At 39.8% G+C, this 15985-nt stretch overlaps 1 protein-coding gene across 1 annotated transcript; it reads right to left on the bottom strand.

Moving 5' to 3' along the window:
- Positions 1-5836: 5836 nt before the first annotated feature.
- On the bottom strand, positions 5837-14939 carry LOC104396560 (carbonic anhydrase 2). The gene is made up of 6 exons (XM_010006411.1): positions 14922-14939; positions 12571-12689; positions 11175-11267; positions 10347-10409; positions 9145-9300; positions 5837-6692 (listed from the first exon to the last, which is right to left on the bottom strand). Coding segments are annotated over exons 1-6 (552 nt in total). The 5' UTR covers positions 14923-14939; the 3' UTR covers positions 5837-6572.
- Positions 14940-15985: the final 1046 nt, after the last annotated feature.

Here is a 15985-nt window from a genome sequence, read left to right as displayed (position 1 = left end):
TTTATCATTCACTAAGTACTTGTTTATGTCTCTAAAATAATCTAAAATACTTCATTTTCAAAATGCTGCCTGGGCATGACTTTCATTATTAGTCAAATAACATGTAGGAGTCTGATGCACTTCTACAAAGCTCAGGAGGAAATTGTTATCCCTCTCTTTTAAGCTCATCTGCAAAATGCTGTCCTTTCAAACATCTCCCAGGAATATTTTCTGAGTGAGGACAGTAAGTTTTTCAGTCCTTGTTTTTATATTTTCTTTTTTTTTTTCCTTTTTTTTTTTTCCCTGAAAAATGCTGCTCTCATTTTTTATTTTCATTCTCAGGCATGATTATTAATGGCTAAAAGAACTAAAAGACATTCATTGGAAGCATCTAGAGGCCTTCTGTTTTGATTCAAGGATTGTATTATTTAAACTGTCATTTGAGAATAATGTAATTAGATTATAGTGGAAGAAATATGATCAATAAAGTGATGAAGAGCTGCATAATCCAAATCACAATATCCTGCATCACTTGATGTGAGTATCATCCTATTAAATGGCCTTATATTCTTCTGGCACCAAGTTCAAGTCAGCTGGTTGAAGAGGAATTTAGGCAGAAGAAAGAGGAAGTTATTCCATGATGTTTGAGTAACTAAAAAAAAGTATTATGCAGCTACCGTTTTCCAAAAACAGGACCATTGGGTGTATTTTCTCTTTTTGTTTTTTTTGGGGGGGTTGAAGGACATTCTGCTTCCACTGTCCTTCCCTTTTTAGGTGCACTGGAGTAAGCCTAGCAGTGTAGCAGAGTGAGAGAGAAGGTCCACCTAGCCTTCTTTTCCCTCTATATATGGGGTGGCACAGGATCAGCAAAGAGGATCCTGCACTGGTCATGGGTTTCACTTCTTACAGTGATCAACCCTGTAAGTGGAGTCCTCCCACCTTACTGGACTGATCCAAACCTTTGGACCTGGCCTTTGGGTTAGTAGTGCAGCATCCAGGGGAGAGCCGCTGCCTCTGCTTTCTGTGAAGCCTGTCAGCTTTGCTGTCTCTCTCATGCTCTCAGAGACACCATTCATGTAGAGGAAAAGTTCTGTCTGTTTTATCCCTGGTCCAAGGCACCCAAATACCACTCAAACCTTTCTCTCTGTTTGTTCTTGGGTCTTCCCAGACAGAAGAAAGCAACAAAGCTGCTGAAAGGGTTGGAAGGAGTGTCCTATGAGGAGGAGCTAAGGACTTTGGGCTTGTCTAGTTCAGAGACAAGGAGGCTGAGGAGTGACCTCATTGCCCTCTGCAGCTTCCTGAGGTGGGAATGTGAAGGGGGAGATGCTGATCTCTCTTCTCCCTGCTATCCAGTGACAGGACAGCATGGGAAAGTTTAAAGCTGCATTAAGGGAGGTTGATACCTGACATTAGGAAGCATTTATTTTCCAAGAAGGTGATCAAACACTGGAACAGGCTTCCTAGAGACCTGATCAATGACCCAAACTTGTCTTTGTTTGACAGGCATTTGGACAATGCCCTTAATAACATGCTATAACTTGGCCAGCCAATTGGTCAGGCAGTTGTGGTCCCTTCCAGCTGAAATAATCTATTCTATTCTACTACTTTGCTGCAAATTTTCCAGGTCCTTGAATGCTGAATGATGCTACAGGACTCATGAGAACCCATCCCTTAAGAAAACAATGTAGTTAATATCTACCTCTCTGCTTTAATCATTTGTTTATTGCATACTGTCAGTGCATTTTTTTTGCTGTTTCAGTGTGTTCGTTCAAAAAAGCAGTGACTGCCTCTTGTCATATGTACCTACCAAGCCTCAAACCACACCAGATTATAAAAACAGGGCTTATATATTGTCTTTAAAAAATGTTCTGAGGATATATATTTTAATATTAATATGCTGCAGTGCATTGACATCCTCACTGGACAAAACTGAGTCCATTCTGGGATTAGGAGCAACACAGCTACATTATGTCAGCACTGAGCCCTGCTGAGAACCTGGGTCCGTCAGCTCAGGCAACATAGGTACATTGCTTTGAGCTCTGAACTGAAGTGTGTGTCTTGAAGAACTCAGTGTTGGATAAACACTGAGAGAGAGCTTGGGGAACCATGACACTGTAATCCACATTGGGATAGGGACATACTAGAAATGTCTTTGGTTTGTGGTTTGGATAAAAAAATAGCAAGACTTGTGGTCTAAAAACTTCTTACTGCTTGGTATGGAGTCGAGGTGGCTTTGAACATGCACCCATTGCACTTGTACATTTAGGTGGCTGGAGAGTCTCATAGCTTGAGTGAACCATTGATGGCATGAAGGCAGCACAGCCCTTTACCATCATACTGAAAGAGGAAGGGGGACAGTAATGGAGCATCCAGTTGCCCAGTAGACTTAAAACACATCAAACACTCAGTGTAAGCAACTGTCACCGGGTGCTATGTGACTGTATGAGATGCTGTTTGGAAGAGGAAGTGGCTGATGTTGGAGGGTCCATGGGAATTTTTCAACAAAGCCAGTGCCTGTGTTTTCATCACTGCTTTTTTCTGTGATACTAGATTTGACACAGCTGTTGCTTGCAGGGCTTTTCTTTGAAGAGTCAGAAAATCCTAAAGCTGTCATTTGCTGACTGATACTCTTCTATAAACTATCTGGACTTCTATAAATAACTGTGAATCCATGCAGGACATTATTATCGAATCTCCCAGGGAAGATCTCTAATCACAGTCTACCCGCCTATGTCAATCTAGGACACACCAAGCCCTTATAAAATAGCAGTGGAGAGATCATAAAATGTTCTAACACATGGAGTTGGCAGAGAAGTGTGAGACAAGATTATAAACTGTGCAAAATGAACAGTTTGCAAGTGAACATGCTTTTCTCTTTCCCCCATCAAAGTGCTGTCTGAGTATCTTAGGATGACTTCAAATTAACACGCTAGTCTTCTTTCTTTTTTTCTTCTAAATAATTTTCCCTTTAATCAGAGCTGTCTACTTAAAAGTAACACAATTATCCACAGTAGAACTTCTTCTGTTCCATGACCAAAGTGGTCTCTCTTTTTTCATTATGAATTTATAAACAGTTTTCCAGTTGAAACAGGTCTGAGCATAATGTTAGAACAGGTTTTAAGTGTGCTGAGGAGCAATTGCAAGACCTAATTATAACTTCTTCATATGAGCAAATAATGAGGGAAAATAGAGGTCAGGAAGAAGAACTGGATAGTTCTATTTATCTTTATCTTAATTGAACTCACCATTCAGGAAATGAATGCCAGGGAAATTTTTCTTAATTTCTGGGTTGAGGTAATATGTATATCTTCCTTGAAAATGTTATCCATTGCACAAGAGTCTAACTGAAAAGTGTGAACTTGTGATAAGCCCATGTACCATTTTATGCTGGAGAGAAGTTCTTGTGAGGATTTTGGTGACAGGTTCTTTATGTTTGTTCATTTCAGAAAGAAAAAAAAGAAAAAAAGAATGTTGTTCCTTGTAGACCACATAGCTAAGACACACAGCAGGGTCATCCAGTACACCAAGTAGGTGACATAAACATCAGCTTGCACTGTCTGGCTGAATACAAAAGTGCTTCATATTCCACAAAGGCAAACATATGGCACTGGCAACATTCCAGGTAAACAAGCTCATGCCAACAAGATGAGAAATATATGGCTGATGTTGGTTGGTTTTGCTGTTATTTGTTATTTATGGAACAACCTTGAAGTGTGATGGAATATGATTTATGGAACTTTTTTATTGCAGCAGTGGTTAGAACTTTGCAGGCATTTCCAGGTTTTTACCCTAGCCATTAGGGAGAAATTTGCATTCTCTGTCACATAACTAGCCTGGATACTATTAAAATTGTACAGGTACCAATGAGATTACCACTTCTCAAAAAGTCGTATCACCTAGTAGGCAGGGTATCATAGTTGTCAAGATATGGGTTTGAAAATCCAAGGCTCTCATATATATATTTTTTTTTTAGGAGTGCCCTAACATGTAATCATTATGCAAAGATTAGGGTTGCCACCTTTGAGGGGAAGTTATGGCATACCTGCATAATTCCAGGAAAGTTTAGTGCTTGTGACCACCAACAAGCACTTCAGCTTCTGCAAAAGGATGCAACCTGCTGAAATAAGTATGCCATAATCGCATAGGTCTCCATGCTTGGAGATACTCAAATGCTTTATGGGCATTCTGCTTGAGTAGAAGAATTGAACCAGATGGCCTCCAGAGATCTCTTCCCACCTCAGTCACCCTGTGATTCTGTACGGTGCTTCCTCTTGTCTTTCTCCAGCAGCTTTAAGCCACAGTATTGGATCTGCAATCCTAATTTTAGAGGTGTAATTTCCCTTGTATTGTTTAGGGGACATGTGTAGCACTCAGGCGTGTGGGTGACACTTAAGAATCAGTAAAGTATTCAAACCATTCAACATGAAGAACCTGGATTAGTCAGCATAGTTGTTGCAGGAAGACACAAGTACCTTTATAGCTTCATTCAGAAAAGCCAAACTCAGAACAAATGACCTACGGCAAAGGAACATTCTGTTTTTCTATTCTGTTTTTGCGGTAGGAGCAGGGGGTCTTTTAAAGGGAAAGCTTTTCAAAGGGTGAAATTTGACCAAGTTTTCTAAAGAAATTTAAGAAAGGTCAGTAAAGGTCAGAGTGTGCCCTCAGCAAGTTTGCTGATGACACTAAACTGAGAGGAGTGGCTGACACACCAGAAGGCTGTGCTGCCATTCAGAGAGACCTAGGCAGGCTGGAAAGTTGGGCAGGGAGATACTTGATTAAATTCAACAAGGCCAAGTGTAGACTCTTGAATCTGGGGAAGAACAGCCCCATGTGTCAGCACAGGTTGGGGGCTGACCTGCTGGAGAGCAGTGTAGGAGAAAGGGACCTGAGGGTCCTGGTGGACACAAGGATGACCATGAGCCAGCAATGTGCCCTTATGGCCAAGAAGGCCAATGGCATCCTGGGGTGCATTAGAAAGGGTGTGGTTAGTCGGTCAAGAGAGGTTCTCCTCCCCCTTTATTCTGCCTTGGGGAGGCCGCATCTGGAGTATTGTGTCCAGTTCTGGGCCCCTCAGTTCAAGGACAGGGAACTGCCTGAAAGAGTCCAGCACAGAGCCACAAAGATTATTAAGAGAGTGGAACATCTCCCTTATGAGGAAAGGCTGAGGGAACTGGGTCTCTTTTGCTTGGAGAAGAGGAGACTGAGGGGTGACTTCATCAATGTTTACAAATATGTTAAGGGCGAGTGTCAGGAAGACAGAGCCAGGCTTTTTTCAGTGATGTCTAGTGGCAGGACAAGGGGCAATGGGTGAAAACTGGAACATAGGAGGTTGCATGTAAACATCAGAAAAAACTTCTTTCCTCTGAGAGTGACAGAGCACTGGGACAGGCTGCCCAGAGAGCTTGTGGAGTCTCCTTTGCTGGAGACACTCAAAAGCCGTCTGGATATGTTTCTGTGTGATGTGATCTGGGTGACCCTGCTCTGGGGGGTTGGACTAGATGATCTTTCGAGGTCCCTTCCAACCCCTAAGATTCTGTGTGATTCTGTGATAGGCAATTTTAAGGAACTGGTTTGGAGAAGACCATTCTTCAGCATGATTTTGTTTAAAATTCTTGTGAGGGATCTTTTATTATGCAGTCTACTTTGACAATAATTTATAGAGATTGCTCAAAAAAAAACCTTAGAGCTACTTAGAGAAAATTTCCTTACATATCCATATAGGTTTGCACTCATCTTCAGTGTAATTGAAACATTCCCAATGTACTACACATTTAGTAATTACATTTAATATGCAATGATGCAAACAGATTAGTGATTCCTTTCTTGAATTAAAATAACAACATGGAAGCATAAATATAAGTATAGATTTATTAGAGAAGTTATCTAAAATACAATATTATTTTCCTCTTTAAATTAGAGCATATATTATCTCAATGAAAAGATTTTTTATTATTACTATGGTAATAAGAACTTTTAAAGGTAATACTTAATTTAGGACATTTTTAATTAAAAAAATCCAACACTATCATTAACACATAATCAAGGTTTTTGATAGCATGGGTAAAAATGTAAAACGGTCTCAAAAATATTTACATGTCAGTTTCTTAAAATCTAAGAAGTCTAATCTCAATATTTGTTTTGCTTCACTTTCTCAAAATACTTTTTTTTCCTAAATCATATCTAGATTCTCTATTCCTGTGCTTTTCACAAAGCTTCAAGTTATCGTTAGTTATGTGAACTATCACACCTGTGGATGAGGTTTCTTAAAATGGCTTATTTCACTATCACTGTATTCTCTCCCAAGTAGCCAACTTACTGTGTTACACCAAAACGTCAGTCGCAGAAATAGTCACCAAAATGCACGCAGCCACCACCCTCCCAAGCCTTCCCCAGCCCCCACAGCTTAAGAACCCTTTTCTATTTGGCCAAGAGCCTTCCACATTTAATTAGCTGGCATTTTAGCTGCAGAACGAAAGAAAGAATGGATCTGGAGACAAGATGCTGCCAGGGCACACGTGGCAAAGGTTTGATTTGTGCTTAGCAAAAAGGGCTCCTCACGAACACAGCAATTTCTAAAACACTCAGCACTGAGGTTACTGGAAGGAAGCTCTAACTTCTCTGCTCTTCAGAGGCTGACACGGGCGCCAGTTGTCCACCATATGGCACACGGGCTCATTCTCAGCACTGAAGCAAAGGCCACGGAGTTTGCACATCTGCGGAAAAAGGCACAAACATCCTCAAAATGCATACTCTTGTTTCAGTGGGACTATTTAAACTACACACCTTAGGCCTGAGCCAGAGGTTCAACTCAAAGTTTTGCTTGGGCAGGAACACCTACCCCCAGACCAGGTTGCTCCAAACCCCATCCAACCTGGCCTTGAACACTTTCAGGGGTGGGGCATCCACAACTTGGGCAACCTGTGCCAGTGTCTCACCACTCTCACACTAAAGAATTTCTTCCCAATATCTAATCTTAGTTTGCTCTCTTTCAGTTTGAACCCTTTCCCCCTTGTCCTATCACTACATACCCTTGTAAAATGTCCCTTCCCAGCTTTCCTGAAGTTCCTTCCAGGTACTGGAAGGCTGCCCTAAGGTCTCCTTGGAGCCTTCTCTTCTCCAGTCTGAAGAATCCCAACCCTCTCAGCCTCTCTTCATAGGAGAGATGCTTTAGCCAACTTGACCTAACATCATTTTCTGCCCCTAACACAGGCTCTCCTGTTCACAAAATATCCTAGCTATAAGAATTCAGAAAGCACAGAAACCAAAGACTTAGACACTCATTTTCTGAATTTTGTGGACAAAGAGTTGTTTGTCCTTGATCCTGAATTGAAACCCTTTCAGAATCCTTTAAAAGTTGTACTGGTTTGACTCTTTTAAAAGTGGAATTTTTTTTAAATCCGGTTGAAATAATAAAAAAAAACACACCAAAAAAACCCCAAACCTTACACCATTGGGTCAAATTAAAGCAGTCGAATTTATTCAAGATCATCTTGATTTTCAAATACTGTGAGATACAAAAGTAGTCCACATCAATAGGAGCATATTGTAATGTTTTAGTGCTTGTTGCTAAAGTAAAATTAGTGTTTGCACAGTCTGATGTAAGAAGAGCACCTTGATATCTAAGTGAGAATCTCCAAAACTACTAAAAAGACTGTGCCAAAGTAACAACCCATCCCAAAAGTGATCTTGCAAAGACAGCTGGAACTGCTGACAGAAATATGTAGGTGGGATACAGGATTTCATACAAGTCAGGCTACAAGAATGCCCCCAGCAGCGACCAGCCCAGGAGAAGACTTTACTTTCAGGATTGACTAGAACAAAGTTCAGAGCTCAGGCTCTGCCAGGAACTGTTGTGTCACTACAGCAAATGATAACAGGCCCGTTACACCCTGCTCTAACAGCCAGCTTTTATCTACCTCTGGCAAACCAATTCAACTTAAACCCAGTGTCAATACTCTGCTTTATGGTTGTTTCCAGCCTTGGAATAAAAAGGCAAGCTGCCATACACACTGTTTTGATCTCAAATCCATCTTTGAAATGTTGATGGCAATACAGAGGGGTGTGTGTGGGAGAAACAAGTGGTGTCATTTACCGCTTGTAGGTAGTTTAAGTAGGTGTAGTAGGAAAAAACTATTTTGGTGAATGTGCTCCTGCCCCATAATAAAACCATAATTGCAAACCCTGGATTATCAATAGTAATACCAGCAGTTTAGAACAAGTAAACTGTGTCATCTTTAATGCTCCCTTACAGTTTATTGATGGTAATATTTGCTATAATTAGTATTTTCAAAAGTTCTTCCTTGTATTTTACTGTATCTTTTATTACATTAAGTCCCATAACAGCTCAGTTGCACTTTTTATCATATCAGCTGAATAAACCCCCTGGTGCAGAAAGCTAGGACCAGGAGTGATTTAATTGATATGAACTCCTTCCTACTAGGAAGATTCTGTTCTCCTCAAGCTGATCAACAGAATAAAGGAAGTTTTTCAGGACTTCTGGAATCTGCAAGTTTTGTCTCTTCCAAACAATGTGGTTTTGTTAGGATTGTCACAATTTTGCGTGGGATTTCCCAGTCTGTTCTGTGCTGAATAGAACTTGTAAAATGAGCTCTGTGTCGTGGAAATGCTGGAAGATCAACAAACCAACTACAAATCTACAGTGTGAGACTGTGGATGCAGAACACATGCTCTTCAGATGCTTGGTGAACCCAGTATTTTCAGGGCAAGTACACCCAGACAGGTATTCTGTGTATGTACAGCAAACCTGCTGAAGCTCCCAATACATGCTAGACTAACACTGCATGTGCAAATGGTCCCTTCATGCATGCTAGAAGTTTCCCAGATTTTTACCACATGGCAGCTCTAACCACCTATCTGGAAAACCTGATTAAACCTTTAAAACTCCCAAATTTTCCCTGGACTGTGTCCAGATGGAGGACAGCCTTACGTTTTACAGCAAACTCTACTTCCACACATAGAAGCAGAGTCCTGTCAGAAGAGGATAAGCACTCTGGAAATACATTTTTGACACGTGATGCTAGGTAAAACCCTGCATAGCTCTGCAGTAACATAAACTGTCAGTTCAAAGCTTACCAGGAGGGCTGAACAGAACAAATCAGCATGACTCCAGTACACATCTACTGGCACCATTTATTGCAGACCTACCTGCTCAGAGCTGACAGTGATGGGCTCCTTCAGAACGTGCCAGACCACACATTCGAGCAGTGGAGGAGTGGTCAGTGAGCCAGGGTATGTCCAATAGTCTCTGCATGCAGGAAGCAGTCCAGTAGGGTCAAAGTTTGTGAAGGAAGCTTGCTTCCCCTACAAAAAAGAAAGTAAATGGACTAACATTAGAGGAGCTCACACGCTGAGCTTGCAGCAGTAAAGTCTTCAATGGGAAGAAACTCCATGTTTGGAGAACAGCAGAAATGAAGTCTGAGTGAAGTGTTGAGTGTCTCCTACAGTACATTTAGATTGAAAACTTTCAGCAATATATTTCTTACAGTCTAAGGGTTTCATAACACAGTTTCTCATTTCAAATGTTGAATTTATGTTTCTTGCTCCTAGACATATGATTTAACCTTGCTTGAAGCACCAGTGACATTTCAGATGCCATGTACACTGATTGTACTAGAAATACAGACCTTAGGAGAACCTGAGAGTCCACTGCAGTAAAGGCTACATCCATTTACCTCAAAGGAAGCCTGATGACAAAGATGACAATGCAGTCTTATTCTTTACCTTTCCTTTCCACATTTCTCATTGGCACAGGCCTTTAGCCACTGTGAAGGTATCTATTTACTCAGTAAGTACTTTTGGTTTCTCATCACTCAGCTCATTAAGATCACACATATATTTCACACAATATTTAAAACACAGAAAGGCCTTTCCCCCCCCCCCCAATATTTACATATCCTGATTGAAGTTCCTATCTGGACTCCTTCTAGAAATAGCCCAGAGAAGCATTCCCTCTCAGAAGAAGGAAATTTATCCTACAGACACAGAGATGAGGAAAAGCGCCTTTTGCATCAGTTACCAATGGCTAGAAAGGGCACCCAGAAAAGCAGTTTAGATTAGGAAGATAAATCCTACCTCTACTGGTTTAAATGCAGTTAGAAGGCAGAAAAATGTAGCCATAGCAATACAGAATGATCTCCATTTCTAGTACTCCTGCCCTCTACCACAACTTCACTTAAATCTCTTTCACATTTAGGATTACAGGAGCACCTGGCGGGAAAGTTTGTTTTACTTTCACACATGCATCAGAAGGGGAAGAAGTAAAAAAATAAATTAAAAAACACACTTTCTGAAGAACAGAGCACAGTTGTGATTGGTCTAAATTAACACAGAGAGCACATACTGCCTACCTTTGTTTGAATGGAGTTCAGAGCATCCACAACTTTCTGTATTTCAGGCTTGGCATTTCCTACCTGTAACACAAACCACATGAAAAGAAAATAACCATGCACTCTCAAGATACCTTTAGTTTTCTGTTACAGTGCTCAAGGAAACATTATATAGTACATTTTCTCAGCACTATTTCATTACATATCAGGAGTATTGCAGCAAAAGTGACTGGAACTGTCTCTGCAAAATCATGCCAGTTGACAGCATAAATGGGTCAGCCAAGGACACTAGACAGATTAAAGTTATTTTCATTTGCAGTATGTGGATTTATTTTTGGACTTGAGCTGTTCTTTTTTCATAGAAGTCACCCTCCTAATAAAATACAGCGAGGCCAGGACAGAGTGCACACTGTGGGGTACAGTCACCTCCAACTAGCTGTGGAGCCACTTCAACTAAGACAAAATGCTCTGGATATTTACCAGTGACAGAAAAAGGAAAATAGGTGTTATTCAGGCTGGTCCTACTGTATATTCATACACACATAACTTTGTCAGTTATCCACATCACCTTTCACTGCTAAGAGTTTTGGCAATGTCACTGTCCTGATGAAGGCAAATATGCTGCCCCAGGGCCACCCCGGTGACTGATGGCAGTCACACTCCATGGCTGGTGCACAGTTTCTAGATGTTGAGAAAGTAAAGAATTTGGAGCACCACCTAGCTCACTATGGATGTATGCAGTACAGCAGAATGCTGCAATATTTTTTATTTTAGGCTCTTAAGTCTCCCTGCAACACAACAAACATACTAGACTCAACGAAATAATAGAAAAGAAAATGTTTAACTAACCTTCATGAAGATGCCTACCACAGCCAAACCATCAGGATGCTTCACAGCTTCAGCAAATTTACCATATTTTACATTCCAGTGAACAATGTGGAGCTAGAAAAAAGAAAACAAGCAGCACTATGAAGATAATATTCCATCCACAATATTTTACAAATGAGGATACAGGGAAGCAATTTATTAAGCATTAAGAGCAGATGGTGTTTTACTGCAGAGATTTTAAAACTTTTGTGTACAGCTAAGAATTTGCTGAATGATTCATCTACTTTCAAGTTTAATTTATGCAAAGGGATTTTTGTCATGCATTTTATTTTGCTTCTCACTCCTATTCCCAGATGAGTTTTAAATGCAAACTGTGGCTGTATCATACTGCTTTTAGTTCAGTGAAACTCCTGTTATCTTCAGCATGAGCTTTTCCTGCTTGCAGCCTGCAGGATTTTAATGGTATATATCCTGGAGCTCTTAGCAACACTGGAAGACATGATTGTTGGTGTCAAAGAGAAGAGATATAGATTTGACCTGCAATCTAGAGAGTTTTTTTAAAAACAGTTCTTTTCTGAAAACTTTTGAAAATAACATGAAATCAATATCCAGGTCCCGTTAGCCAGGATGTTGCTTTCTTTTTGATTTCCAAGTTATTTCTAACTGAAGTTCACCTGTTTCCTCATATCTGCAAGTCAAGTTGAGCAAGTAACTGGTACTATGAATAGATCTGAAGGCACTGGCAAGTTTCTCAAAAAAGACAAAAGCTACTTCTGTCTCAAGAAAAAGCAGCAAGTATGTTCAGCCAATGTGCATTTATGAAATGGTTAAAAAAATCTTTCACAGCATTCAAAGGTAGATTCCTAACAGGGGACACAGAAAGGTGGGATGCAAGGCACTGAAGTCACTCCATTTCTGTAGTGGTCCAAGGGACATCTTAAGTCTAAGGATATTATAGAGAGTGTCTGCGTGGTCTCACTTTACTACCTGCCCTCTTCACAGCTCCCTTGCTTATTTGCTATCAAAAGATGAAAGAGTCTGTCCCAAAAGTATTCTGTAATTTATATAAATCTCTCTAATGTTAAAAATTCAAAACAGAAAAAGGGGATGTCTGTGCATGGAGGTGCTGCGATTCTATTTCTTCAACATTTTCCAGAGTCACTGAGAAAGCAGTGTGTTTTTTTTCTGATTCTGTAGTCTCTTTTACATGAAGTTGCTGAAAAAAAGCAGTCCTCCAATCCTTATCTCTGATCTTGCAAGGGGTCTTGGAATGGCACTGTACACTGTATCTTCTCCGGTAACCTCCACAATTTCTTGCCCTATGAGTATCTGCACAAAAGCTCCTACTGTGGTGGAATATTTAAAAAAAAATAATTCACTATACACAAAAGACTGAAGAAGGCAAAGTACATCCTACCTCTGCATCATACTTCACACCATCCACAGTGTGCTCAGACCCTTGGCCCTCACAGGATCCCCAGTGAATGTGAAACTGTACCAGCCTGTAGACTCCATCCAGAGCTCCTCCCTGCAGCACTGCAAAGCAAAGAGCTCCCATTAGCATCTCCCATAACCTTTGCACTTCAAACTGGAACGTCCATCTCAAGTCTTCCAAGTGAATAACAGTTCATTGCTCTGCATGCTGCCATGCTACTCCAGATCATCCTCAACGGTACATCGCTGCAATATGCCAAAATAAATAATAAACATAGAAAACCATAAGTGAATTTACAGTGAGTGTCTCATCAGCAATTCAACAGGCATGCTACTGTTACAGGTGACGAGGGAAGACCTAAGGATGTAACTTTTCTGTCACCAAATAAATAAAAAAGGCCAAGAAAAGCCTTTATAAGAGGCCCATATAGAGTTATTCTATGAAAGCACACTTGAAGACCAAATTATCTTTGACTTAGTAATGCACTCTGTCTCTTCATTTTAGATACTTTATCCATTTAGGCCTTAATCCTGCAAATCCCATGTTGGATTGGACTGACTAAAATGCTTTTGGTTCCAAATTAAACCTAAATACCTGTTAGCCATGGGTTGCAGCAAGGCAAAGCACTAGACATAGAACAAGCCATGGCAGAGATACGAATTCAAATCTCTTGTCTCTCCCATCCTTTACTCAAGAATGATTTTTATTTTTTTAAATGGTGGCGAGAATGGCACAGCCTGCAGAAGCAGATTTTTTAAAATATGGATTGGAAAGGAGGTGTTTACTTATGCTCTCCAGTCCCTGACATAAATCCTGCCACATGACTGCTGTAAGTGGACTGCCCAGCTACACTTCTAATTAAGTAGGAGCAAGTTCCCCTGAGCTCCCTTACTCTGCTGGTTAGTTTTAACTTTGTACTTAAACTGTGACCAATCACCATTATGATACACAGGATCAAGCCCTGTTACTGCTAAATTCTCAGGGCACAGACATTGTCTCCTCCAGTGCAGCATAAAGCACAGAACAATAACAAATATTTCTACAAAATAGAGCTATTTATCTAAGTTATTAGAACAAGGTTTCACACCGGTTTGTGGTTTGCTGTTTTGTTTTGGTTCTTTTTGCTAAGTGTTTCAAATTCACAATTAAATCTTTAATACGTTAATACTTAAATATTTTAAAATGTAATTTGGAGTGTTATATATCTTAGAGATATAATAGAGATATAATAGGAATAATTTCTTCTATGTAAGTATATATATACAATAAAGTGACAGAAGAGTATTGACATCAAATATCACACGTAAGTGTGCTCTGCGTATGTGCTACAAACAAAATGGTACTGCGGAGTAAAGATGCTTTCCTCTCAGCCTGCAAATACTCTAGACACTACCACAACACGTGCATGTGTTAAAATATACATCAAATGCAGATAAGAAAAGGTCATTGTCTGTTCAGGATTGAACAGGTCTGATTATATACAAGCATGGAGAACAGTCATGAATACTTGGCAATGGTGTGAGAAGGATCTGACTGAAAAACTGGAGTACATGAAAATTAAATACAACATATATAAAAACCACCTTTGTTTTCACTGGTGTGCCTTACACATGCAAAATTTTGGTTCAGTGGACAAGCTTAGTATTTCCCTGGGGCTTCTTTGGTAAATATATTTAGAAGTCTCCCAACATGTATTTATCTTTGAAAAATGTGGATATATGTTCCACTGCAGTCCTTGTAATTTCTGACACTGTACCAACACTGAACAGCCAACAGACCAAGACTTGCCCTACCTACTGCCAAGCTATGTGATACAAAGAAGAATGGCTACTTAAAGTAACTAAATAGGAACATATCTTATTCTACCTTTGCGTTTCTGCATGTGCTAGTTGCCAAGAATCATAACTGTTTCAACCACAGGACTACAAACCATACTACTTTTTTCCAGAATGGTTACTGCATTAGTTCCTTTTGAAAACAAAGTAATGGGTTGCTGTGTCTTTACAGACACAAAGTCATTTAATCCACACAATTATCATACTTCATTTAAGAATTATATCATGGAGTTGCAATGTTTCAGCTTCAGTACCTTTGGCTAATGGACTTGCCGCTCATTGCAGGTACACATGAACTGAGGTTCTACCATTCCTCAACCTCAGAAAGCAGTAGCACAGAACAGGTTAATCTGCCATTATTAACCAACAGAAAGCATGCTGAAAAGCAGAACCATGCAATATTCAGAAATCCATTTGCAGTGTTACTTGTCTACACAGTTTGTTATAGTCGCAAAAAATCAAAAGATAAAGAAAAACCTCTTGGCAGTTTTTGCTTACTTTTCTCATTCTGTGGTTCTCAAATCCAGCACTAGCTTATTTTGACTCACAGCAGAGCATTCAAAGAAAGTAATAATTAGATTAGTGTAAATTAATACAAATTCAGCAGGCTTAATTACAGAACAGCCCTTCTTGTTCTAGCTTACATTAAGCAGTTACTATTTTTTAATACTTCTCAGCCTTTCCAAGGAAGTAGAATTTAAAATTAAACCTAAAAGGCAAAGTAGAAATATTAGAGCTTCATTTTTTCCCAGCACAAGCTTTTTAAACCATGAATAAGTGCTACCAGCTCTTGCAGACTGAAAGTTCATCAGGAATCAGAGCAACAGTCATATGAAGAACATCCCTGTCCTGTGTGACATGAACATCAATTGACACCGCATTGACAACAAAAATCCAACCTTTCCATCCCCTTCTTTTCTGAGGGATGGGGAAACTCCAAATCATGTATTAGCATTTCACCATTAGGTCCCTTCCTTTTCAAATCCGTATTAGTGTACACCATCCTGGAAATACATATATAGCTGCTCTCCCTTTTGTTACATAGCATGGCTTCAGTTGCCATGTGAAGAGAGCACCAACGAACCTGGAAAACACACTGCTTTCTTACAGGTTCATCCTACTCAACACAATCTACAGCAGTAACCTGGACTCCATAGATGTGCAACAGACCAGGAAGCAACAGCTTGAAAATGTAATTTTATTTTATTTTTTCCTATTTGACAGTTACTCAAAATGTTACAATGAGACAAATTTGGAGCTACGTTGCTTAGATTATGAAATAATAACTGCCATCAACCTTTTATTCTTACTGGAGAAGTTATACTAGTAACATCCAGCAATTATATTGCACTGTTATTAAATGATCTCATAACATTTTCCAAATTAGATAAGCCTAAGTATTAGCAGCTGTAATTTGGAAAATCAAATAACCACACAAACTGCTAGCTTTATGTCTGTGAGATTTCTTGGATAAAGAAGGTTAGCTCGATCTGGGACAGCTCTTTACTGAGGCCACATAACTTCACTGTTCTATGTAAAGGCAAGTCACCAGGTATTCACCC

The sequence above is a fragment of the Chaetura pelagica genome, unplaced genomic scaffold (assembly GCF_000747805.2).
Source record: "Chaetura pelagica isolate M959 unplaced genomic scaffold, ChaPel_1.0 scaffold76, whole genome shotgun sequence".
NCBI classification, from domain to species: domain Eukaryota; kingdom Metazoa; phylum Chordata; class Aves; order Apodiformes; family Apodidae; genus Chaetura; species Chaetura pelagica.
The sequence above is the reverse complement of the archived record's forward strand: the minus strand, read 5'-3'. Positions and strand labels throughout refer to the sequence as shown.

Bases quoted from the DNA above. Each gene is read 5' to 3' on its own strand.
- LOC104396560 (XM_010006411.1), bottom strand. The intron at 9,301-10,346 runs GTAGGCAGTATG...TCTTTTTTGTAG, and splicing joins TGAACTCCATTCAAACAAAG to GGGAAGCAAGCTTCCTTCAC. The intron at 6,693-9,144 runs GTAGGTCTGCAA...CTTTTTCCGCAG, and splicing joins TCACTGTCAGCTCTGAGCAG to ATGTGCAAACTCCGTGGCCT.